Below are 24,542 nucleotides of genomic sequence, written 5' to 3' on the forward strand. Positions count from 1 at the left end.
AGCATCTGAGCGCTTCCTTTCCTCTGGGTAAGGTGTGAAAGAAAGTAAATAACGACTTGGGAGGCAGTTTGCTGTCTGGTGCCCCAAATGTTCTGCAGAACCAGCAGCTGCATGCAAGAAATGAAAGAGTTTTTCAAAAAAGGAAGCAGATGTAGGACTTGCAAGGGAAGAACTCTGCTTCACTACACATTCAAGACCCACGGGCTGGTGGGCAACTGTCCAAACAAAGAACCATAGCGCTCAACCACACAAGCTTCTGCTTCCCTTAAAAACATCCAGATACTTTTCTAAAAGGAACAACGCTTTTTAAACTGTGAGTTGCTGAAGGTTGCTTAGTCAGGATAAAAGCTAGAGTCTACCACAGGCAGACGAAGTTTTGTTGAACAGTTACAGTACAAAAAAAGTTTGGATATGTGCCTAGATCTTTTTTGTTGCTCTTTTCTATGGTATACACAGGAATGTATACACACACACACAACTGCTATTTAACTTTTAAAAAAAACATGTAAGCTGCTACGTGTAAATAAAACAGAATCGAATCATTTGCAACTAAATGAAAACTTGTATTTACTGAAAATAACTTAAAGACAAGATACGTGTTATACCGAGAAGTTTTATTGTTTTTTGATAACATTAAAAAAAATACAAAATGGGCAACAACAACAAAAAACAACAAAGTAACAAAATTCACAATTAATAAAGACTTGGTATAAAAAAAAGAAAAGAAAAGAGAGTGTTTCAAAAGTCTAAAGGAGAAGAGTCCACCAGTGTGAAAGGTAGTGCAGGCAGACCGTTCAAGAACATTGTTTCTTGTTAGTCCTACAACGGACTGGCAACCACTCAAAGATGTACCCCACGTCCTGCCAAATGACAGCTAGCTGACAATAGTTGGAATTCTGTTGATGCGCACCAATGTTTCTTACTGTAAAAATTGCAAAGAATTTGCAAGTGGGAATTTCCTTAACTACAGTGCAATCTACTATTAAAAGAAATGTGCATAAGGGACACGGCTGAAAACAAGTACTGAATGGCCATGATCTTCAGGCCCTCATGGAGCTCTGCATTAAAACAATGCTGTAGTTGAAATTATAGTCTGGGCTCACGAATATATCTGAGAACTACTCATCTGTTTATAAATAAACCCAAGTTAAATCTCCAAAAAAAGAAAAACATATGTAACAGACCAAAAATGCTTGTAATGTGTAAATCTGTCAACATTAATCAGTACCTATCATCTTTTACATGACAATTACTATTTGAAGTGTCACATGGCCATAACAATGACTTCAGGTAAGATATATCGCAGCAGCACTATTTAGATAAATGTACTAACTGAATGTCTTGTTTACGTAGATTGAACTCAGAGCCCTTTATACCTGGATCTGATCCTGGCTGAGGCACAAACCTATCATTAGTTGTGTATTTCACTAGTTGGTATGTTATTAGTCCTTAGTGTGTTGTGGTTTCATTTCAATCAACAAACCAGTGAACCAGTCAACAAACCAGAAAATGACTTCCACAGTAAGCCCAGCAGGAAACTTCAGTTCTTCTGACTTCAGGATTCTTTCAGTGCACAGTCCTTTAGCGTCATATTCATATTCATGTCCTTATTGTTTCTGAACTCCATTCAAAATTCAGACATATATTTCATCACACCCTTGTTGCTTTTGGGGCTAAAAGGATGAGAACTTTGACTAAAAGATTGTTCGTCGGCCTCAGATGGAGAGGAAATCCGCCATGGCTCCACAGCATTCTCCAAGTCAGGTAGAATGTCTGGCACGACAGCCTGTTCAACGATAAAGACGATCGGCTCCACGACGAGCAGCAGGGTCCAACCTAAAGCCCCCAGCCAATAGGAGGAGCCAAGACTGGAGAAGTCCTGACGGATTTCTTCACGGTGCTGATATGTGAAAAAAGACCAGCTCAGGAGGAAGAAGAAACCTGTAGACAGATGGCGAAAATGAGTCAACTCTAGTATGATTACCGCTAAAAGAAAAAAGGTATTAAGCACAATTATTACATGCCTGGAGCTTTAGGAAAGACTTTGCATGATAATGAACTGCAATTCCAAAGAAAATAAAGTCTCTGTGCGCTCCCCAGCGGGGTACATAAATGACTAGTACATGAAACAACTTCTGTAGGTGAGAGCTTGACATGAATGACATAAACCAAAAGGCCATTTGGAGGGTAGTTGGAAATGGAGAAACAGAATAACAGAAATCCAAGAAACACCGTGTTTACATATGTGGATGTCATAGGAAATGAATATATGTTACACACCTGTGGGGGCCATGGTGAACAGCAGCAGGGTAGTGGGGTAGAGCGCCTTTTGTACAATGAGGAGAGCGCGAGTGTTTGAGTAGGAGCGCACCGTCTGGGATGTCCAGCAGAGGGCAAACACCAGACACAGAGCAACCGTGCTCACGGCCATCAGGAAGGAGAGAACTCCAAAGACCCTCTCTGCTTCCAGAGCTGCAGGACACAAAACAACAGACAAAAATTAGAATGGGTAACTACACTTATATTCATTTTTACACATTCATTTCCACTACGAGCATGATAAACACTACACAATGTCAAATTTCCCACAATATATCCCTTATTTTATCCTCGAATGCCTTTGCTAGAGAATGATCTGTGAGTGCACTTAGGATTAAATGTTTGGAAAACAGGATTATGCTGTTTTCCACCTCTACACTTTTATTCTGGCACTCCACCAGAGTAACTGTCCATACTTCACTATTCAATTAAGTCCTTATTTATTTAATACCAGCTGTTTTGCAGCACTTGAAGAGTCCACTGGAAAAAGGTAATAACCTATTAGCTCTGGGCTTTTTTTAAAAAAAAACCCTGTTTCTTAAATGTCTACTTTCTTCTGTCTGGCCAAGTTTCACAAATTTGTCACAAGCCTTATATACTTTTTTTTTTCTAGAAATACCCCCAGGGGAGACATGTGGGATGCGCTAAAAGAGTACCTAGAAAAATGATATTGTGCTGTTGCCAAATGACTGTATTTCCCAGCACTGTTGGTTTTTAAATGAAGTACATCAAATGACTATTATTCTGCTACTCCGGCAGATGATTTGATGCTTGACGAGAATGTGTATAAATATTTCCTGAGAAGAAACAAGGTTTCGGCCAGGAGCAGATGTATAAATGATGTCATTAGCTAATGTCACTGATGAAAACTGCAGGAAACCAAGTGTTCAGGGATAACCTTTATATGTTTATCTCCTTACCTGAAACTCAATATTCAGTATCGTTCTTTTTAATTTTAGAACAGACACAGCATAATATATCTCTTTAAGTCAACTTTGAACTATTGCAGTTAACAGCTATTTACTATATTTTTATCTTTTTAGTAAATTAATAATTTTGTGGTACTTCTTAATAATCTTAATATTGATCACTCATTCATTAGAGTTTCTTTTCAGCATGAGGAAAAGACTTTTTGTTGTTGTCATAACTGATATTTTTTCGTTGTATCATTAATCATTTCTAATCACCATTATTACTGTTATTTTTTTATATATTGTCAAGCAAAAAGACAACAACTATCTTGAGTCCCTTCTCATTTGCTTTCCTTCTTTGTGTATGAGAGCAGAGGACTTATACAATATTAGATTAATTGTTAAGAGCATAAACTCAGTTTATGTCAGTTTATGACACGAAATGAGATTTGAATGATAAAGACCGGGTTTTAGCTCACTAAAGATTTCGCAAGCACATTCAGTACAGAACTGAGCCTTAACAAAGAATGCAATTCACCCGGACAGAAGCAAGCTCAAACTTGTTTACTGCTGCAGAGAATCTCTTCTGTAACTCAGCGTTTTGTCAAATCTCCCTTTTGATATTGATCCTCTCTTGAGAAAAATAAATTCTCCTAAGGCTGAAGCAAGCAGAAGCAGTCTTATCAAAACAGCACAGCAAAGATGTGCTTAAGTCTCATTAAATGTGCTGCCTTTCCTAACACATTTTAGTCAGTCAAACCTTTAACCTAACACAGAGTGAAAGCTTAAGACAGATACGAGATTTGTTGACTGCAGAGTGGTGTCAGAGAAGCGTTTGGCTCACCGTTGATGCCAATATCATCTTTAGGATTCGTCTGGTCGCTTTCAGTGGCGTTCCACTCCGTCCACAGTCCCCTGTCCTTCACCCAGTAAGGTGTCCAGACTGCATAGCACACACACAGGCACCCCACTAATCCCAAACAGGACTGTGAAAACCTGAAGCGACCGATCGAGTCATCCAGCTCAAGAAACTTCATTTTGACACCGCTAAAAGAGACAGGGGCGAGGATAAACAAGAGTGTAATTAGGATGTGCTGAAGTTCAGCGACAGAGGGATAATCTGTCTTAAAAGTAACCTTGGCATTTAGATTATTTAAATGAGCTTTACAAATATAAAAGCCCTGGCTTACCTTTGTTGTTGTTGTTGAAGGGAAAAAAGCTGTCAGGAACCAAGCTGTGAGGTTAAACTCTGATTTGAGTTTGCCGAAAAGTAGAAGAAAGTGTAAAAGTAGTGCTGTGCCAAAACTACTGTACAAACACTTCCAGCACTCATTTGACATATGAGATAATATGCTTACAACCACAACAGATCAAACCCTCCACCGTCGCAGTGGAAACTCCCACCCATCAGGGCTGAAATTTCCCCTTGAATTCTCCACTGTGACTTGCCGAATCGCTGTATAGAGAAAGTGAAAGCTCCAGCAACAGCCATTCAATATTTGAGGAAGCAGAAGTTTATGTGTCTAAAAGCAAACAGAGTTGAATAGGTTCGAAAAGCTCGATCTACAAGTCCCTTAACAGTTCAGCGATTATGTTCGACTGCAATAAACAAATCAGACCCTTGTCATGTAGAAAGTGTGTGGGGGGTGTCGTCGGGTCATTACGCATCACGAAACGGTTAAGGAAATCCCACTCGCTGTCACAGACAGTGGACTACAAAGTGTTGTCAGCCAATAGCGTCTTCAGCATCAGATATCTCCCCCTGTTCGTCACTCTACTCTCACCACCTTCACTTTCCTTTGCAGCAGCGGAACAGAGCCCACAGCCCACCCATGCCAAAGAACAAAAGATAATGTCACACTGAAACAAACAAAGAGCACACAAAATAACACATCTCCAGCTAAAGGCTACTAACTCTAAATGAATAACAGTCAAGAAAATAAATAATACGTCCTGTATTTATTTGTGGACTATTAACTTTACAGCAAGTACAATTCATTTTGACAAAATAAACCGCGTAAGATGAAAATCAGAAACATTTACAATTCATAAGAAAAGAGACTTGTAGTGTTTGATGTTAGGACACGTCTGATTTTTGGTTGTTCTATTTGGCATCCACTTAGAATATCAGCAAATAAATCCACTTCTCAGCTTAACAATAAGGCCTCAAGACGCATACAGAAAAGTACTCCGTCCTGTTCTTAATGCCAGGCCGGGTTTTTTCTTTACTTCTCTTTAACCTGGTCTCAACTATTTCATTCCTCAAAAACAGACATCAGAGCTGACCTTGTGTCAGGTGTTTGTGTCAAGCTTTTCACCATAAACACAGGAAGCAAGAGGGATGCTTAAGTACTGCCTCTTGAAATTTGGCAGCTACATTCGTGCCTGTATAATCCTAAGCTTACTTTCTGGCTCTTTGCAGCAGGACCTTGAACACATCAAAAATTTCTGGGTCCTCCCCAGCAGACAGCTCTGGAGTGCTTTTCTCCAGCCAATCAGAGGAACGGATCTGATGCCTGAGAGTACCGATCAGCGTGTCAAGACTCTCTGTGGGCTTAGAGGCTTGGCAGTCTTCAGTGGCCAGCGAGCCTGTGTCAGGAACAGGGCTATCCCTCTCCTTCAGCTGATCTGATGAATTGTTCTCGGGTAAGGTTTTTGGATTGACAGTAGCAGCATTGTCTGAACCTGCATTGTCCTTTTTTACTGGCTTTTGGCTCTCCTCACTGGTTTGTTTGCTGTCCGGGACTCGCATTTTTGCTTCAGTTTCTTTTAAAGCCTCTCTAATTCGCTTAAGGCCTGAAAAACCACAAAACAAAGTGAAAAAATAAGTCAGTACAACATAAACCTTTGAATGAATAAATTATATCACAAATATGTGCTAATCACTGTCTAGTATAAGCACAGGGTGACAAAGCATTCTACATATTTAATCCAGAAAGCTGTAAACTTTAAAATAATAGCATATAAACAAAGTATAACTATGGTAGATTTAAAAATACAGAAACAATTAAATATTAACAATTAAAGCCTTTACTATTATAATTTGAAAGATATCGCTGTACTAGAATGCTAAACTAAAGGATGTTTTTTTTTTTTTTTTTTTAATCAACCGATTAGGTCATTACAGACTACTCAGTCTTCTTCTTTTGGAATCGGAGAGGTTAACATCAAGCCAAGAACTTTCTGCATACACTATCTCAAAAATAGCTATGAGGAAAATGAATGAATTAAGATTTTTATCCTCATTTTTATAAATGTTGAGCAAGAATGAGGAGCAATTTTCATGTGTTTAACTATTCTTTTTCAGTTTTTCATAATAGACCAAGGATAGCAAAGGACTTGGGCAGGAAATTTGTGGTAAAATTTAAAGGATATGACCTTTACTCTCCCTCCCTCAATGCAATAACAGCTAATCGTACCTTAGAACCAGAGTCCACTGAAAAGAGCTGCTTGTTTGCAGCTGTTTTGCTTTCAGCTTTATATTAAGGAACTGATTTTAGATCACTGACTTGGCCATTGAAGAACATCCCATTTCTTTCAATCTCATTTCTTCTTTTCTTTGAAAGACTCTTGGGTTGCTTTTCTAGTATTCTTGTGTCATTATCCATTTGCACTGTGAACAACATAGGTGTACAATAGTTTTGTTTTTCACTGCTTCTTTGGACCAACAAATCTGGTCCAATGTTAATGGCTCACTGCTCTTCCTAAAACAGAGAGTAGGTGAACGGCTGTGTGTGAATGTGTGTGTGAATGGGTGGATGATTGTGTATAGTGTAAAGCGCTTTGGGGTCCTTAGGACCAAGTAAAGCGCTATACAAATACAGGCCATTTACCTTTTTTTTTTAACGGCTGAGAGGGCATAAACAGCCTGGCCAAGAGAGACTACGAGTGTTGTTGGTACTGACCAAGCTGAAGGTGGTGCTGTTGGTCTGCAAAGACGATGCGGAACCACCCGGGCACTGAACAGCAGAACGCTTGGCCACAACTGAGCAGCACCTTGTGCCTGAGGAAACATTTCCAAAGAGACAGCTCCTCCTCAAATGATGACTCTTGGAGATACTACCAAAACAGAAGTGACAAATCAAACCTAAAGAATATATATCTCAAAAGAATGAGAAGAATGTTGCGTTCATATGCAAGCCATTTCAATTCGACTTCGGTCTTGTTACCTTTCTAAGGTCAGCCCAGACATACAGTGTCGCGGGCCTGTCTAGAAACGGGATGCCCATACTGAGCAGCTCTCCAGTCAAGTAGCTGCACGCAGCTTTCAGCCTGCGTCTGTTCTCAGGCAAAAATTCCTCATTGATCCACTCTACAACACGAGAATGCCAAGTGACAGTCGGCAAGTGTAAATTAAATGTTACAAGTCTTTCTGCAGCAGAGGCCCCATGCTGTGCTTGTCATATCAGAGAAAGCAAAAAAGGGAGGCTCGTGTTTCTTGAAAGCATGGAACGCACAAGGTAGAACAGTGGAATTGTTAAAATGCTTGCATCAAAAGTAATTTGCATTTATGAATATAAATTCCGCTATACACAAAATGCTTGTTTTGTGTAAAGCGTGCTGGATAATTTTGTCCAAATTGTGCTCATGTTAGGATTATTTTCCATGTGGTTTTTCTGATAAATCTGATGTTACAACAGCAGTGTGACTGCAAAAGAACACAAAAAGCTCAGATCTTACCTTTATCCTGAAGCAGTTGTGCAACCTGGTGCTGGGTAGTCCCAGAGACACCATGAAAAGAGCCCAATTTGGCCAAAGCCTCCACGAGGTCTCTGTTCTCCGTATATAAAGTGCCTATTCTGATTCCTGCCATTGCAAAGTCCTAGAAAGGACATGACAAAGTCAATGAAAAATAATGAACTGTGAAAGCAATGTATACGGTTATTGAAAGTCTCACAGTTTTCCACTTCCAGGCCTCTGTACAGCACATACCTTGCTCATTCCCCACATTATATGCGTCCTCTGTGGATCGGGCAAACTGAAATAAGGGCACATCATTATGAGATAAGTGGATGTCTTCAGCAGCAGTTATGATGATTCAAGGTCTAACAGACTAATCATGCGGAGGTTAGGTTCACGCAGTACCTGTCTGCACTGAGGACACTGTGAAAGGTGACAGATTCATCAAACACTGTCAGCATGTACACTTCATCTACAATGGCATGGAGAGCATTTCTAAAGCAGGGAAGGAGACAGGAAGATAACATAAATATATACATATTTTCAGTGCAGCAATAATAAGGCCTGGTTTTATATTCTTAATGGATATTTAAGACAAGGAAAATGCAACATCAATGTAAAACGGTTCCTTCAACGCCCAGTGTCACTGTAAAAGCACTGTGGTTTATGGTTACAACAGCTCAGTGCCTGGAAGGGTCTGTGCAGGGAATTACTCTGGCAAGATCATTTAGAAAACAATAGATGTTGCAGGAGTCTCTTTGGCACATGGCTGCACTTGACAATATGCTGGTGATTAAGAGAGGTCGTAAAACTCCGTCAAGAACGTTTGATATTCCACACACGGGACAGAGCTCTCCGTCATAAAATAAAACAGATCACAGTAGAAACTATATGCAGTGACTTGGCAAAGCGCTTAAAGGAACCACAGGAATGTAGAGCAAGAGGATTACAGCGTTAGGCCGCAGTGTGAGATAATAGTGAGGCAAACATACCTTTTGGCAAACTCCAGGAAGGTAATCATTTCCTTCAGGCTGTAGATTTCAGCCAGAGGGTTGTGGGGGTTCATCAGGATAACGCCGCGAATTGTCAACCCCTTAAAGAAATGGCAGGTTCAACTGGAAGTAAACAGGAACTGCTACACTGTACCTTCACAGTCTTTACAGATAAACTGAAAAAAAAAAGTCTCTGAGAAGAACAAAGCATCCAAGGTGTTTATCTACGCTGAGAATTTTGCTCGAGTAATTTTGTCTTTCTTTTAACATTTAAATGTTACTGTTTCAAACCAGCATGCCTTCACACGTTACCTCTTCCTTAGCTCTTTGTAGACCTTCTTCTAGTTTCCGTACAGTGAGGCGGAAGGGTCGGTTATCTTTGCCATCAGCCTTTAAAAACAAAAGAAAAAGCAGCCCAGCTGAATAGGGGCCATTACATTCCAGTGTGCACAAAAACATCCATTTCAAATGCAAAATGCTGCAAGTAACTCGGGTTGTGCCTTCCTACCTCACAATCAAGGGGAACATGGAAGAGTTTTACATCGCTATACAGATGAAGATCTTCAGTGATGACGCCGTAGAAAGGAGTCGGAATAAGGATGGCATCTACGGGATGCAAAACACACAAAACAGGTTAAAATATGCACTTTTTTATTATCTCACTTTTCATTTTAGCATACAAATAACTAAATGTGCACATATAATCTGTATCATATTGTATTTTCATGGGTGTATATACTGCACAGCAAATGCTAACTGAGCCATATCTGGTACTATTTTGAGTTGTTACTGGTCATTGCCTTTGCTAACATGGAACCAAAATCACCAACGAAAAGCATCTGCTGATTTCAAAAACATCCCACTAATGACTGACTCACTCTGCCTTAGTGATTCAGGTAGGCAGTAAATAGGTAAATACCAGCTGACTCTGAGGCTCATGTTTTTTTTTTAACGTTGTGACTGAGCAAAACAATTTACTGCACTGCTTAAAATGAAGCTTCGCCAGCAGAGGTAAACAGAATGCGCAATTTATGTGGCTGGGTGTTTTCTTTAAAATAAGTCTGCGTAATCCTTCCAATTATCTGTTAAACAAGCAAAAGAGGAACGCGGACTCGACTTCCTCTCTACCGCGCACTCATTTTTATTCATACGGTACAGATATGGATGCATTAAATGAATTGTACGTCAAAGCATATCTGAACCTACCTTTAGGATCACAAATTACTGCAGCAATACATGAGAAGAGGGAACCACAGCCATTCATCACCACAACCTGGACAAACACAGGGATCCACTGTGTTATGAAAGACCCAATTATGGCACGAGTCCTGATAAATGTGCTTTAAATTAATCCACCTACTAAACCTGCTATTCATTCCTGTGCAAATTAAGTTGGTGAACCCAGAACTGCTGTCAGTTCAATTGTAGTGTTTGACATTTTTTGATCATTAGTGAAATAAAGCATTCAGCTCAATATCCTTCATTTTTGATAAAAATGAGAGGCTATAATCCAGAGCATTAGTATAAAAGTGGAATAAAGGCTTATTTGTCAGTAATTATGTTATTTGCTGGACATCGCTATGAGTCACAAGATGAGGACTTTATTTACACAACCTGGGGATTTATTACATCTTCTACCCTTTATCCTGTATACTGTGTGTCAAATATTATTATCTTAAGGGTCAATAACATTTATGGAGTCATTATATAGGAGTTGTGCAATATAGCTCCGTGGCATTGTGCAGGAAAGAGTATAAAGTCCTCAGGATTGTGCTTACTGCAAGGTGAGTGATTAATAAAAAGGTGTTCCAGTTTTACCTTTGTTATTAATATGATTCCCTTAACGCACTAAGGTTTTTACATATTCAACTGGCTGTGGCTGCCGTCTTAAACACATTTCATATATTACTTACAGTGCATACTATTTCAATAATAAAAGCAATACCCACGTTGTCAGCTTTTAATGGGTTTGGAGAACAACAGTAGCGAGTCAGGAATTTTGCAACTGCCACCCTGAGGCTGAGAAAGAGCGAGACGGAAAGGTCATGGGGTTAATGTGCACAGTGAAAGGTTGTTGTTAAAAATGTAACTTCACCATGAGTCACATAACAAATGTGATCCTCATTAAGAAAAGATTAAAAATAAATGTGCATTTAAGTGTCTTACAAAGCGTGCCCCCTCCAGTCTGAATACTGCAACAAGGATGGGTTGATGTGCAGCATGTCAGGCTTGGTCAGCTGTAGCAGAAAAGGAAATGGGATTTTTTTTGTCAAAGAGCAGGCAGAATAATTCATAATAATAAGTAATAACAAGTAAATGGCTATACACATATCATTATAGACTGCATTGAATCTAATATTTATCTTACCCGTTTATGAAGAAGATCATAACAAAGTTTGTTCTCACTGGTCCCCATGTTGATAATACCCTGGAAAAAGAAGGAGCTTTTAATAAATGCTTAAGCATCTGTGACTGGTGTTTACAACATTGTGCTCCCTTACATCAGGGTTGTCTGTATCATGGTGCCGGTCCATTCCATATTGGATGTAGCCCTCCTGGAGGATACCTTCATGGAGTCGGATGCTATTACCACGCTCAGACAGGTAGATGCTATTGCCGGGACCTTCCTCACCCCTCAGTGTTTCCAAAGCATTCTGAGACATTTTGCAGGCCTTGACAGATCTGAGCTGTGACTTTTTTGTCTCCTGATTAAAAACAGACTCTGTCGTGGGAGCCTCTGGAGGTGGCTGGGATGAAGATGAAGGAGCAGAGGGGGCAGGCGTTGTTATCAGCGAAGCTGAAAAACGAGCTAAGGGTGAGGTGGCGGGGTCGCTTTGTGTTGTGGTTTGCGTACCCTCTCTGACAGCGAGCAACACCCCCGTGAGCATGCTGAACAGGCGGAGCTCATGCTGACGCTCTTGTTCTGCCCTCCTCTCCTCCTGCTGCTCCCTGCGCTCCTCCGCCTGTAGCTCTCTCTCCAGCCGCGCCTCCTCCAGTGAGAGGAGACGTTCCTCTGCAGACTGCTGCCAGTTCAGGAAGCTGGCTAGGGCTTTATCCAGTCTCTCCTGACCACCGCATCTACCGCCCCCATGGCACCATGATGTTTTACCACCCCGGCGCCGCTTCCTCTGTCTCACTGAGGTCTGTTGACGAGAACCCTCCTTTCTGGGCTCGTCGGATGTGTCGTGTGACACGGGACCACCAGCAGCCAAGGTGGTGGCTGTAGCAGAGCCAGTCATGTTCAGGTCACTAAAACCTGAGAATGTAAAGAAGAGAAATAAGATTTTAGCCTGCTATCAATTTTATAAACATATGCTGATTCTAACTAATAATAATAATAATAATAATAATAATAATAATAATAATAATGATAGTTCTCGGCTGACAACCTGAAGGTGAAATTCTTGTATTAAGTGTGCTCTCGGCTCGGCTCAGGGTGTCTTCTGGCTCCAGTAGAGACTGCCCATCAGTTTCCTGATCATCTCCAGAACCATAGTACATCTCAGGCGGTGCCTCTCCGGAGTTCAGCATGCTCTCCTCCACATCTTCACATTTGATATCCAGCGGATCTCCAGCTTTTGGGGGCTGGCCAAAGAGAAACCCACCGGAGGAAGCAGGACCAAAAGAGCCCGCTGGCACTCCTTGCAGGTATGCCTCAGGTGCCCCAGAGGTCTGGAAAACCTGTTGAGCTATGACAGCTCCGCCTAGGGAGGAGTAAGTAATAGCCGGCCGATTCGCCAGCACTCTGTCCATCACATCATAAAACTTCCAAGACCTCATTTTGTGGTTGTCCTTGATGCGGCGGTACTCCAGCTTCATCTTTTTAATCTTCTCCCTGCACTGGTCTCCTGTGCGGTAGATGCCCTTTTCACGCAAAATGTGGGCGATACGGTCAAACACGCGCTGGTTGCGCAGTGAACTCTCCAGTTCAATCTGCACCGACTCGTCGGACCACAGCTGGAGCAGCTCCACAATCTCCGGGTCAGTCCAGTTGCTGCCTCGCTCATGCCTCCTACCGCGGAAGTCCATCGTCTAAGTTAGAGGAGGATTTCTGCAACACGGGATGATGATAGCGAAAACGAGCAGGCGGCCTCTGTCAGGCCAACTTCAGGCACGCCGACACACGCTGGATTTTAAATGCATTACTCATGCAGTAAAAGTGTAGGTTATACCAACTCACTGTAGTTTCTCTCACCTTAAATCAAAAATGCAGCGCTCCGAAATGAGACCACTGTGGAGCTGTCACTCTCATGTGACATCCACGTAGCCCGATACATGTCACGGATGGTTAACCCGGTTTGGACAGGTTTGGGGCGGCAAAGGTTTGTCCAGCTGGGGTTAAGATCTGTAAATATTTCTCACAGCAAATGTTGTAATAACTTGGAGAAACGGGGAATAGACGCGCACTAAGATATCTACATCCGGGTTGACGGCACATGCGTGCTGTCCTTATTCCGGGATAACTTTGGTCCGTGTTATAACGCTGGAGCTGCTGAAAGCGGGCTGGTTTTCACTTATACCAGGCTGTAACGGGGTAGACGTAACCATGCGAGTCAGACTCAAACGGGGAGCTTTGTGTTATAGCCCCCTCTACTGGTTCCAGTGCTGTTTTGTTCGGTTTTTTTGTAAGTTCAGTTCATATCCAGGAGATGGCAGTCACACACAGGTGTACAAATCAAGCCAGCCTTAAAGCATGGATGCGTGTTTTGTATACAGTCATGTCCCGGAATTCCTCCTGTGAGGATAAACTAATCAGCGTTGCAGCTTGAAACAGGCATAATTTTGACACAGTCATCCAATTTCTTTAGTTGTTACTTTAACCATTCTTATATTTATTTAGACTTTTAACTAGTTCATCATAAAAGTAAAAATAATACGATGATACGAATGTTATTATTTATCCTGCTATTGTCAAATGAAAAAAGGGATTAGCGTGACTTTAGGCGAGCTACACAACAGCTGGCCCCGTCCCTATAGGAGACTGCGACGATACACATCAAGCGCACACTATAAGCCGCTCGCTCTAAACGTGACGTATTTCCTGGAGAAAAGGGTTAGTGGCAAGTTGTTGTAATTTTCGTCCAATCCTGAACCGCTTTATTGTATTGGCACACAGCGGCTTATTTTCCCCTTTGTCTGTCCGTGCTGTTTAATTTGTACGTGTGTAAATTAAAAACAGCACTACTCCAGCCAGCAAACAAACCACGTGAAATGACTTAAACCTATTAGAAGAAGCCTCCGAAGACATAACTGGGCTCGACGGTGGAAGTTAACTGGCAAAATATAACCATGGTGGCTGTAAGTTGGTGGAGGATGACAAGCAAGACGGGATAGTTGAACTGAGCACTTTTCGGTGAAGATGGGTGCATGCGGGTAGCCTTGTAAATAATCTCCCGGACCGAGTAAAGGACGCACAGTGTCAGGTTAGATGTAAAGTTGCAAGTGAAACCCGCAGAAGGAGGAATGGGAGTCTCCGCGCGGAGGGAGGATGAGGAGGCATGCCGTCTCGGTCCTCACTGGTGTTTGACTTGCTAAGGTAACTCCTACGGCTGACAGCCGCTTTACTGTTTTGCTATTTTTTTTCTTCTTCTTCTTTTTAATCCGTGAGTTTTTGATGCGTTCAAAGCTGGGAGGGGAGCTGTGCCAGAGTGGGTGGGAACAATGGGAGTATTAGCGGAAAGCGTTTCAGTAGTCTGCCAGCGCTGCCAACAGCGCTCACCAGTCCTCCCAGTCAGGTGAATGCTTCTCCAGTCTAGATAACAAGATTTTTTATTTTATTTTTTTAAACCAGTACAGGGGATTCTTTTTTTTTTAAAATTTATTTATTGGTAGAGACATGGCTTAGTGACATAGTTGGCCAGCTCTGCTCAGACGCGCTCCTCTGCTGAAGTTTATTGGTGGTAAGATAACACGATTGTCCTTAACTGTTGTATTTACAGTGCTGCTTTCTGCAGGATGTCACATTTGGCTCGGCTAATTCAGTTTACAGTCTGCTTTCCACTGTCCTCTGCCTGTCTTGCGCGCACACTCTTATTTTTGCGGTCTCATAGTTATTCAACCTGACGCTTTAATAGGGAGTAAAGCTAATCAAGTGCATTTATCTGTGTATGGTGAAGATAGCTGTAGTAAATTTCACTCAGTTCTGTTTGTCTGGCAGGGGTGAAAAACACCAAAGCAGTGCGTTAGTCTCCGTCAAACACTGTATATATGCTTGAAGAGCAGCTCAGTTTGAGCAAACAAGCTGCAAAACTAAACCTAAAGTAATCCAAGTCCTGCTGTCCCTACCCCGTGGGTAATATTGTTTGTACTTCTAGTGCAGTTCCCACCAGAAGTAAACCCAAGAAGGAAGTCAAGGTCACCAGTTGTTGAGGCAAAAAGTATGGCTCAGGGCATCCTTCTTATTCCGACTACGCTACATCACCACATCAAAGACTGACTGATGTTCTGTGCTTTTCCTTTAGGTCTAGGCAAAGGTGCCTTCTTAAGTTTATATAGATAGAGAAAGACTTTGCCGTCAACCTCCAGCCTCCAATCTCCACTCAGTTTGTCACCTGTACTCCTAAATCCAGTACTAGTGGTCCTAGAGGTGTGAGCCCTTAGCAGCACATGGTTTATAAGAGATATAAAACAGGAATGCAGTGGAGGAGAAATAAGTAGGGAGACAAACTTGTCAACAATATAACTCATCTATAAAGTAGGAAGGAGGTTGTCTTAGATGAGGGGGAAGTTTACCGCGGGGATAAATGCCAAGATTCAGATGGCTGTTAAAAATGGGGTTGGATGTCTCTGTGGGACATTACTTACAGAATTGATTCTTCCTCCTGGACACAGTGATGCTGCTGCCCCAGACAACATTTTTATCAGGCTTTTCCATCTCTGTAACTTATAGACAGTGGGAGCCAGGATGGATTAGGCTTTAGTGGCAGTCAGTCATGGCGTTCTCACTCGCTACACGGCGTGTCTCAGATGATCACTGCACAGCTCACATCCCGCCGTGTAAGATAAGATAAGATAAGATAGAACTTTATTAATCCCTCGGGTGGGTTCCTCTGGGAAATTCGATTTCCAAAAAAGCACAGCACCGACAGAAGTTACAGAGTTATACACACACACATATATATAAATACAGAGACAATATAAATAAAATATACGAAGGGGATAAATAGAATAAATAGGAATAAAAATAAAAATACAAGTGAATTGCACATTTCAAGTATTGAGTCTATTGCACCGTTGACTATTTACAAAAGTATTGCACAAAAGGTGTAGCGCAGTCCTGATAGAGCACAACATGCCTGTGCAGTGCCTCTGGCTTTCCAATCGCACTCTAACTTGGAGCAATTTTCCCTCGCAGGAAAGAATACTTGGCTGTCAGTGGTACTTCACAAATGCTGCAGCATGGTTGTGTGCCTTGGTTTTCTGTGAGAGGCCGGCCCAGAGCACATGGTGGGTGTAGATTTGGCTGGTGGGCAGCCTGAAATAGAGCTGGAGTGCTGCATATGGTCTGTCACAGCTTTGTGTTCTTGTCATTGCTAATGGAAATTGGCAGTTGCTCTCCATCAAGTAAAGAAATGGATATTGATTAAAAAAAGAAATCTATCTATACCAGTTCCATTATTGATTCTGCTTGCAGACTCTTTATCGATTCACATATGATTAATTTTTTGATTATTTTTTTTTCTTGCGGAGGGAAGACAAACTAGGTGTTCATGGGTTAAATGAACTTTTTTTTCATTTCTGAGTCTGAACAGAGTGCAACAGCAGGAAAAAAAACTTTGTTGTGACTCAGGTGTACAGAACCTCTAGTGCCATGAGTTTGACGTTATGGGTTTGCAGCACGGGAGCTGTTATAAAAATAATCCAGAACTGATATTCTTGGAAGCACACGATTCCGATGGATTGGAAAGTTTGGAATGGTTCTTGATGCAACTTGTTCTTTATTCTCATCTGTCAGCAAGGGTGGATGCTATTTTGTCTCATTATGTTTGTCATGTCGCTCCGGACTGAACCAATTGCACATTGTGTCCCTTTCTGTTGTTTTGTACATATTCCTCTAGTTTGTATATATTCCTCCAGACTGTATATATTTCTTCTGTTTGCTATTTATTCCTGATGTCTTTAATTTTTATTTATTTTTTTACTCCTGCACAGTTGGCGTGGAGCACCCATAATTTCTTTGTACATGTACAGTAACAATAAAGGGCTATTCTATTCTATTAAACTCCTTGTCAGATAAATCACATTTAACCTACTGGGAATACTTGTGATAGCGGTGTGCTGTTGACTAAACAGCTGCTCCAGAGCTTTGGGAAATCAAGTCTTTTCCAACTAAAAGAAAATAATATTTTGAATTTTCTTAAGAATTGAGTTTGATTCAGGTTCACGCTGCTGACAATATTGCTTCATTTGACTGATGGTGTTTGAGTTAGTATTAAATGTTGTGCCCTTGTTATTTATTTATCTTTGCACTCAGCAACAATTACTGAGTTTTATGTCAAATACCAATTTTGAAAGCGGAACATTTTAAGATAAATAATGACTGGATGATGTTATTTTTTTAATGTAATTTATGTTTGGCAAGGATACCTCTAATTTGGTTACAAGAAAGCAATAACGAAGATATGTAAAGTCGTTATAGCTGGATAAAAAGCTTTTTTATGGGGGATGGCAGTAAGAGTAAATTTAGGAATTATACAAATGGGAAAGTATATTTCAAATGTGCCTCCTGTTATTTAATTGCTTTAAATAACTGGAAGGCGGCACAATGTCGCCACACAGCAAGAAGGCTCCTGCAAGGCTCCCCAGAAACATGCTTAATGGGTTAACTGGTGAGTCTAAATGGGCTGTAGGTCTGAGTGCGAAGGGTTATCAGTCTGTCTATGTTAACCCCGCAATGGAGTAGCAGCCTGTCAGCTCTGTCACCCAGCATCTGCTAGGATAGACTCCAGCCCCCCACCCACCACCCCTCCCCCTGCGACCCCGACTGATTGATGTGACACAACAGATAAACATGTTGCTGCCATAGGTAAATGTCACCTGACTTGTCGATAGGCCGATATCAGTCAACACCGCAGATGTAAGCCGATGCACCGTTCGTCCAATGTATCAATGCTTTACTGTTTGCAACCTGCAAAAATGCAGGCCACTAATAGCCACAAATATCATTTACTGATGAGTCAGTTAAGCCGATAATATAGTTTCTGCTGGTGAATGTGTTAGGCTGTAACTGTAACCTTTAAATTATATACAACCTATAAAATACAGCATTAGGATAATAATAACAGTGTACTCAAAAAGTGCATTAAAAATCCCCTACCATGTTTATATAATAAAGATAATGTGGACTATTTTTGAGCAGTTTTAATCTGTTTATTGCTGCAAGTGTTTAGGGTACAGGGGCTGCAGTCTAATGGACTGGGGAAGTTATCAAAACATTAATTAATGGACACTGCTGATTCATCTCCCTCTAATCTCAAACAGCTTGAATAATGAGTGAGTCAAAGCACACGAGTCAGTCTGTGCTAAGCTTCTTCAACGGAGCCTGCAAAGTTCTGCTGACCACTGAGCAAGAACAAGGGATTGGCTGATGTGATGCGTCCTCTTGAAGGACAACTTAGTTGCTGATGCTGAAGAATAAGAGAGGATTTTGAATCGTCTAGAAAGAACATCGTGGCAGAAGTTGTTGCTCCTACTCTGTTTCAGCAGTAAGAAATTACTTTGGGGAAAAAAAAAAAAGATTTCTCGTCCTCCTTATAAAAAAGGGCCCACTTAACGGCTTTTAGAAGTCTTGACAATAGCTTGAAACAGAAAGTGCTCAGTTAATATTTCAAATCTGTCATGTTATTTTAGCAAGTCACGGGTCATTTATCCACCCCTGCACGTCCACTGAAGGTTCAGCGTTGTACTAATCTCAGTCGAGGTCATGCAACTCATTTTGTATTTTCATTGTAGTTTAGATTCTGAAGTCTTAGTTCTCCTTTGGTGTGAAGGTTGAAGCTACGGCTTACTTTTAGGCCTTTGATGTATATTGTAAGAGTAAGCAGCCACTTGTTAATTCCTCTCCAGGCTGCATTTTGAAAGAAGGTGTTTTGGGAGTTGTATTATAATGTGCTTGTTGTTTTCCGCAGTGCTGTATGAGGGGGAGGGACCCCACCAGTACCACCTCTATCTCCTCTCTCTCTTCCCCTGTTCTCGCTCTCCATCTATTCTTCCATCTCTCAGCCGTCTCGGTAACAGCAGACCCCTGCTCCTGTTTTTGTGGTGCTAGCATAGTGTCTAATGAGCTCAGAAGAAATACTCCACAGGAAGAGTGACAGCCCATGGTCATGTTTCCACCATTTCTCCTGTTGTGCTCAAATCACACCCACACCACATTTGTGAAGCCACAGAAGCGAGCGTCTACTCTTTGAATAGTTTGAATCTATGCAATCTGCGTAAATGGGATAATTGTTTGGAAGATTGAGGGATTGAGGGTATTTTCGGGGAAGTGAGGAGTTTACGGCAAAAACAGCAGTTGCCTCCAAATTCCTACTGCTAAAAGCATATCATTTGGAGGTGGGAGGTTTTTCTTATCAGTCAACAAGGAAAGGATTTTGGTCAAAATAAAAAAAATTGTGTTTACGACTAACCCGTCCTTTATTTTCTTTCTCTTGTCCAATGTCGGATCATTGTAGAAGCACATTAAGCAGAATATCCCAGACTTCCTTTTACCCAGCAACATTTCCAGACTCCTCCTGGGGGATCCCGAGTTTATCGCAGGCCAGATAACATATAAAATGTATCTGGAGGAATTTCGATCTAACCCAAAGTCCTTAGAGTAGCTTTCTCTGTGAAATGCATGAGCCACCTGAGCTGGCTCCTTATAACATGAAGGAGTAGTGGATCTACTCCAAGCTCCCTCAGATGTACGAGCTTCCCACTCCGTCTCCAAGGGCGTGCTTCCATTCGGTACGGCTGCCATGTAGCGTGCACTAGCACAACAGTCCCTGCTCTCTCACTGGCCTGCGCATACACAGAATTTAACGATTGGGACCGGAGTACACATCAGTTCATCTCAGCATCTCAAATCCCCAATCCCCTTTCTCATGCTCACTCAAACTTAAATATCATACTTGAAAAACACATTTGCAGAGTACAAAAGGGGTCATGATTTCAAGGATTTTGTGGCTTGATTGGGAAAGTAGTGTCACACTGTCTTCTCACATGCACCAAGCATTTGCTGATTGCCTAAACCGTTTTTCACTGTAGCTATATGAAACACTGCATACTGTTCTTGGGCAGATTTTGTACTCCTATTATGTGAGGACCACTAAATCTCACCTGGACCCACCTCTTCAAGCAGGTCAGGGCACAGCACAGAGCAATCACACGTGTCAAACAAACTGTAATTTTGGGGGTTAAACGTGACCTGCCGTGGTACGATTAGTTTGGTATGAGTGTAACCCGAAAGCCTGAGCCCAGCTCCTGTGCAAAGGAAAACATTTTCAGTCAGTTGCATCCACAGCCTCATTTTTTTTCTATCACTACCCAGAACTCATGACCATAAATGAGTGTCTGAATGTAGATCGACTGCTCCTTTTACCCATTACTTGTGAAAAAATGCCAAGATACCTTCGCTTCGGGGAAAAAACAAACCTGTCTGTAGGGAGCAATCCACTTTTTTCCAGCAGAGAAATAAATAGAATTTATTTTTTCAATCTAAACTGAAGGTTTGAGGCTGAAACTTTCCCAGATTTAGTAAAAAAGTTTTTAGTTGCATTGTAAATCTAAAAGGCTGAATTCAAAAGATAAATTGTATAATTCAAGAAATTGTGCCACCTTCTGCCCTTTTTGACATGATCAGGTATTACTTTCCATAAGGCATCTTACAAATGCTCTTAGCCACTGCCATCTTTCTATCCACCACATCCTCGGGCTCAAAAATAAGACGTAGTCCTGCAACCAGTGGTGTAGCCTCCTCATCCTATGATCTTAGGATAACATCAAGAGACACAGCAAGTTCTTTAAAGCTTTGAACATCCTACCTGCCAGGTGTTTTAAAAAGTTGTGCACCAAGAAAGTATACCTAGGAAAATGTGCACTATTGAAGGATCTGGACTGTCACTATCTTATTCAAAGGCACCTGGTGGCACTAGGTAAAGTATGCTGGGGTTTTAAAAGCCAGATCACAACCAACTTGAACGAGTATTGGAGAGCTGAGAGAGTTTGATCATGTATCCAGGTATACTGTAGTTTGACTGCTGCTAAAAAAACATTAAGGAAGCACTTGATCATCACAGTATAATGCAAGGCTGTGAAACCTCAGAGATACAAGTCTGTCCACAAACACAAGGAGACAGGCCGTTACATAAGACAAGCTGAAGAGCAGCAGTAGAAACAGCAGGAGCAGCACCAGAGCCCTACAAAATGACCTCCAGCAGGCTACTTGTGTATGTTTCTGACCAGACTGTCAGAAACGTACAAAGACTTGGACTCAATGAGGGTGGCATGAGCTCCTGACAGCACCGCGCAGTGCAGCTCAATTGGCATTCGCCTGAGAGCTCCAGAACTGGCAGGTCCGTCATTGGCACCCTGTTCTCTTCACAGATGAAAGAAACTTTGCATTGACCACGTGTGACAAATGCCACGGCATCCCCAGTCCTTGGTCTGTCACATGTGTGTATGCCTTCTAACTGAACAGATGGATAACACTGAAGTAATGACTAGTTTAGTGACTTTGTATTATACTGTGATGATCAAGTGTTCCCCTTTTTTTGTCTTTTTAGGGTTTCTAAGGCAATGAACAGCTAACTTAACAGTTTTATACTTTAAATCTAAAAATCCTGATGTCCAGAAATGTTGACATAACTATTCTAAATGGAAGTGTACCAAATTGGGGGGTCTACACTGCAAATTCAGCAAATTTACAACATCTGAGTTTTTTTTTTTTTTCCACATCGGTTAAGTGTGTTGTGTGGATTGATACATTTGATATCATTTTTGTGTGATCAGCAGCGTTACCAGTGAGCCGTTTAGGCCTGTATGGTCTCTATCTCCTGTTCTCTTAGGATGAGCTAATATACTTAGCAGATAACCACACCTTATCTGTCTTCACACTCTGAGTCAGTTAACTTACCTTAAAGCTTTCCTTTTTATGTTTGACTTACAGGCCCCTTTTTTATGATCCAAAGAGCTACAAATCAAAGAGCAGCAGACGATATCAGTTGAGAATCTTGCTCATTTGAACATCTGCTCAAATAATGGTCCTTTTTAGCGTGCTTATTTTACTATTCTGTTAAATGTGTTGAAAGTACCTTTTCATACCTAATAAGCAGTCTGTTATTTAAAAAAATGGAATACCTTATAATGAAGAGCAGTGCATGAGTAAAATTTAAATATTTTCTTCCTCAGACACGTTTCCCCTCTTTTTGCCAGTAGCTGTATATTGGTTTGCTAGGAGCTCTTCCTGTATTGCAGCAACATGCCTACTGTATATCATTATCATACATTACCATTTCAAGTCTCAAAAAAAATGAAAGAGAACTGGAAAATGATTTAGTTTTTGGCACAGCCCTTGTCTGTTTCTGACCTAATATTTATGCTTTGCACATTTATTAAGATGTGGTCTTCTTCTCAGAGTCTGACAGCAGACTGTGAGTAAGTTTCATGCTTGATAAAGTCTGTGGGTGTGGTGTCTATTTTTGATGCAGTTCTGGGTTTGTTTTTGTGAACGGTGTCTGCGGTAGGTAATTCAAACCCAAGAGTGACCCAGTTAAGAAGGCCATGTTTGTGTTTATAGTTTGCTCTGTCCTCTCATCTCCAGGCCAGTGTTCTACTTTGCTGCTGTAAGGTGGAGCATCCCCACTCTGCCTGGGACACAGCAACAGACGGACAGATAAACTGCGCTGTGAAGTTGTCCTTTTAATGGATGCCAGGGTGGCCCTACTTCTCTTGTGGACAGTCTTTGTCCTGCTGACAGCTGAACTGAATTGGATTGATGCTGCAAAGGTCTATACCAACACGTGGGCTGTCCAGATCAATGGGGGCCCTGGGGAAGCTGATCGCATCGCCAGGGAACATGGATTCATCAACCATGGCCATGTAAGTTCTACGTCTCTTACTCCTTCCCTCTATTACATTGTCTAAAATGTTATCCTATATATGCCGCATATGTCTGTTTGGATTAGTTTCTCTCCTATATACCACCTACCTACTAGATTTTACTTTACTATACACAGCCATGGTTTGTTACAGCAAAGTCTTGCAAGTCTCAGCCTTACAAAGCAAGTGTGCATCAGAGAGCCTGACACTTAGACAATATTTTCTTTTTTTCAGTGGATTGCTAAAATCTGGCCTCTTCCCATTTCTTGTAGCTTAAGTGGGGCATGCATGACTTCTTACCATGCTGGCACATACTCGTGTTTGCAGAACAGTGGTAGGAATAGACGGCAATAATAAGGGTGATATTTTAGGGTCTGAAGGACGGTGGCTCTGTTTAATTATGATGTAGCTAGTTTAATTTTATTGCTAGCACTTCAGTTGCTGTTTGTGGTCTTGCCAAGTCATTTTATTTAATTAAACTGTTGTATCACACAGTTTTGAGATATGGGAGAGGGAAAAAAAAACAACTGTCAGAGGGTGAAGAATGAGGAGGAGAGACAGAGAAGTGACTTATTGTTCTTTCAGCATATTAGGTCCCTCATATATCAAAATGCTTCAGAGGCTAAGCTTTTTCATATTTGTGCTCAGCACTTGACAGCGAGTCGCTATTTGGTCCCCTTTCCCCTTGTTGCTTCACTTGAGACTTTACTTCATTTGCATGTGTCTGTGTGGAGCTGCTGGAGTGTTACACACACACATGCACACGCCAGTGAACAGCCCTATGGATTACTTCTTACGAATGTGCGTAGGAGGTTCTGCATATTCCCGTCCCACCTCTACCCACCTCAACTAAAGAGGATTCTCTGAAAGAGAGGTTTGCGAAATTAAATCGGGCTTATCTCTCCTGCCTTTTTATTGTCAAAGATGGTTTTGTCTGGAGTGCAAAGCCAGAAGTTTTAAGTCTTTTATCCTAGCAAATAGTTGTAGTTCGGGTTTTTTGACAATCTGGACAAGATTGGACTTGTGTCAATAGGAAATGCTCTTTACGTCCATTATAATAGATCACATCCATGTGACCAAACGTTGAGCCTCTCTGAGGAACTTAAGTTATTTTTAAATGTGCAGTTACTTTAGTATTTATGTAGATACTGCAGTAGCTTCTTCTTTCTCTCATATTCCTCGAATGTGATCACTTTCCCTAGGAAAAGAAAGTTTAATCAGTTCCTGCCTTCTGTTTATCACTGTTGCCCTCATTTCACCCAGCTACAGAAACATTTCGAGCCTCTGCCTATAATACCACTTAATTAAAGGATAGATGTTTAGTTTTCTACTTTCTGTTAATTACTGATTACGTCAAATGAAGAGATGCTGGCAGAAGGCAGAGAAATGAATCCTCTAAGATGACTCTGGGTTTGCGAAATCTATGATCCCGTATGGCAGATTGTCAGTTAAGTGCACACGAAATTAAGCTAAGGTCCTGGAAAATGAAAGAGAATTGCATGCAGACTCATTTTGAAGAGTGGGCTCTAAGAAAATCCCACTTACCTCACCCCAACAAAGC

The 24,542-nt window shown here is 41.4% G+C and overlaps 3 protein-coding genes across 5 annotated transcripts in view; 1 reads left to right on the forward strand and 2 right to left on the reverse strand.

Annotated features, from left to right (window-relative positions):
• Positions 1–600: 600 nt before the first annotated feature.
• On the reverse strand, positions 601–4,570 carry LOC146664639 (uncharacterized). Of its 2 annotated transcripts, XM_085411849.1 has the most exons (4): positions 4,421–4,553; positions 4,075–4,277; positions 2,281–2,472; positions 601–1,941 (listed from the first exon to the last, which is right to left on the reverse strand). In XM_085411849.1, exons 2-4 carry the CDS (start codon positions 4,265–4,267, stop codon positions 1,628–1,630), a joined length of 699 nt encoding a protein of 232 aa, XP_085267975.1. In that variant the 5' UTR covers positions 4,268–4,277; positions 4,421–4,553; the 3' UTR covers positions 601–1,627. The 2 variants fall into 2 exon arrangements, with proteins under 2 accessions (XP_085267975.1, XP_085267974.1); XM_085411848.1 differs by having other exon boundaries at positions 4,075–4,570.
• Positions 4,571–5,170: 600 nt separating this feature from the next.
• On the reverse strand, positions 5,171–13,816 carry accs (1-aminocyclopropane-1-carboxylate synthase homolog (Arabidopsis)(non-functional)). 2 transcript variants are annotated; one of them, XM_085411844.1, is made up of 15 exons: positions 12,292–13,816; positions 11,404–12,158; positions 11,271–11,330; positions 11,069–11,139; positions 10,852–10,921; positions 10,109–10,175; positions 9,411–9,508; positions 9,215–9,292; positions 8,903–9,003; positions 8,316–8,405; positions 8,163–8,208; positions 7,911–8,052; positions 7,400–7,542; positions 7,136–7,289; positions 5,171–6,026 (listed from the first exon to the last, which is right to left on the reverse strand). In XM_085411844.1, exons 1-15 carry the CDS (start codon positions 12,929–12,931, stop codon positions 5,632–5,634), a joined length of 2,910 nt encoding a protein of 969 aa, XP_085267970.1. In that variant the 5' UTR covers positions 12,932–13,816; the 3' UTR covers positions 5,171–5,631. The 2 variants fall into 2 exon arrangements, with proteins under 2 accessions (XP_085267970.1, XP_085267972.1); XM_085411846.1 differs by having other exon boundaries at positions 5,894–6,026; positions 7,064–7,289.
• A 174-nt stretch (positions 13,817–13,990) lies between these two features.
• furinb (furin (paired basic amino acid cleaving enzyme) b) overlaps positions 13,991–24,542 on the forward strand; it is a 92,815-nt gene continuing 82,263 nt past the window's right edge. The window contains exons 1-2 of the mRNA XM_085411847.1: positions 13,991–14,438; positions 22,704–22,981. Coding sequence (XP_085267973.1) covers positions 22,805–22,981 — 177 coding nt within the window. The 5' untranslated portion in view covers positions 13,991–14,438; positions 22,704–22,804. The remainder of the gene's footprint in view (positions 14,439–22,703; positions 22,982–24,542) is intronic.

Source organism: Rhamphochromis longiceps, linkage group LG7 (genome assembly GCF_057381845.1).
Source record: "Rhamphochromis longiceps isolate RC_006_pf linkage group LG7, R_longiceps_female_GT1.1, whole genome shotgun sequence".
NCBI classification, from domain to species: Eukaryota; Metazoa; Chordata; class Actinopteri; order Cichliformes; family Cichlidae; genus Rhamphochromis; species Rhamphochromis longiceps.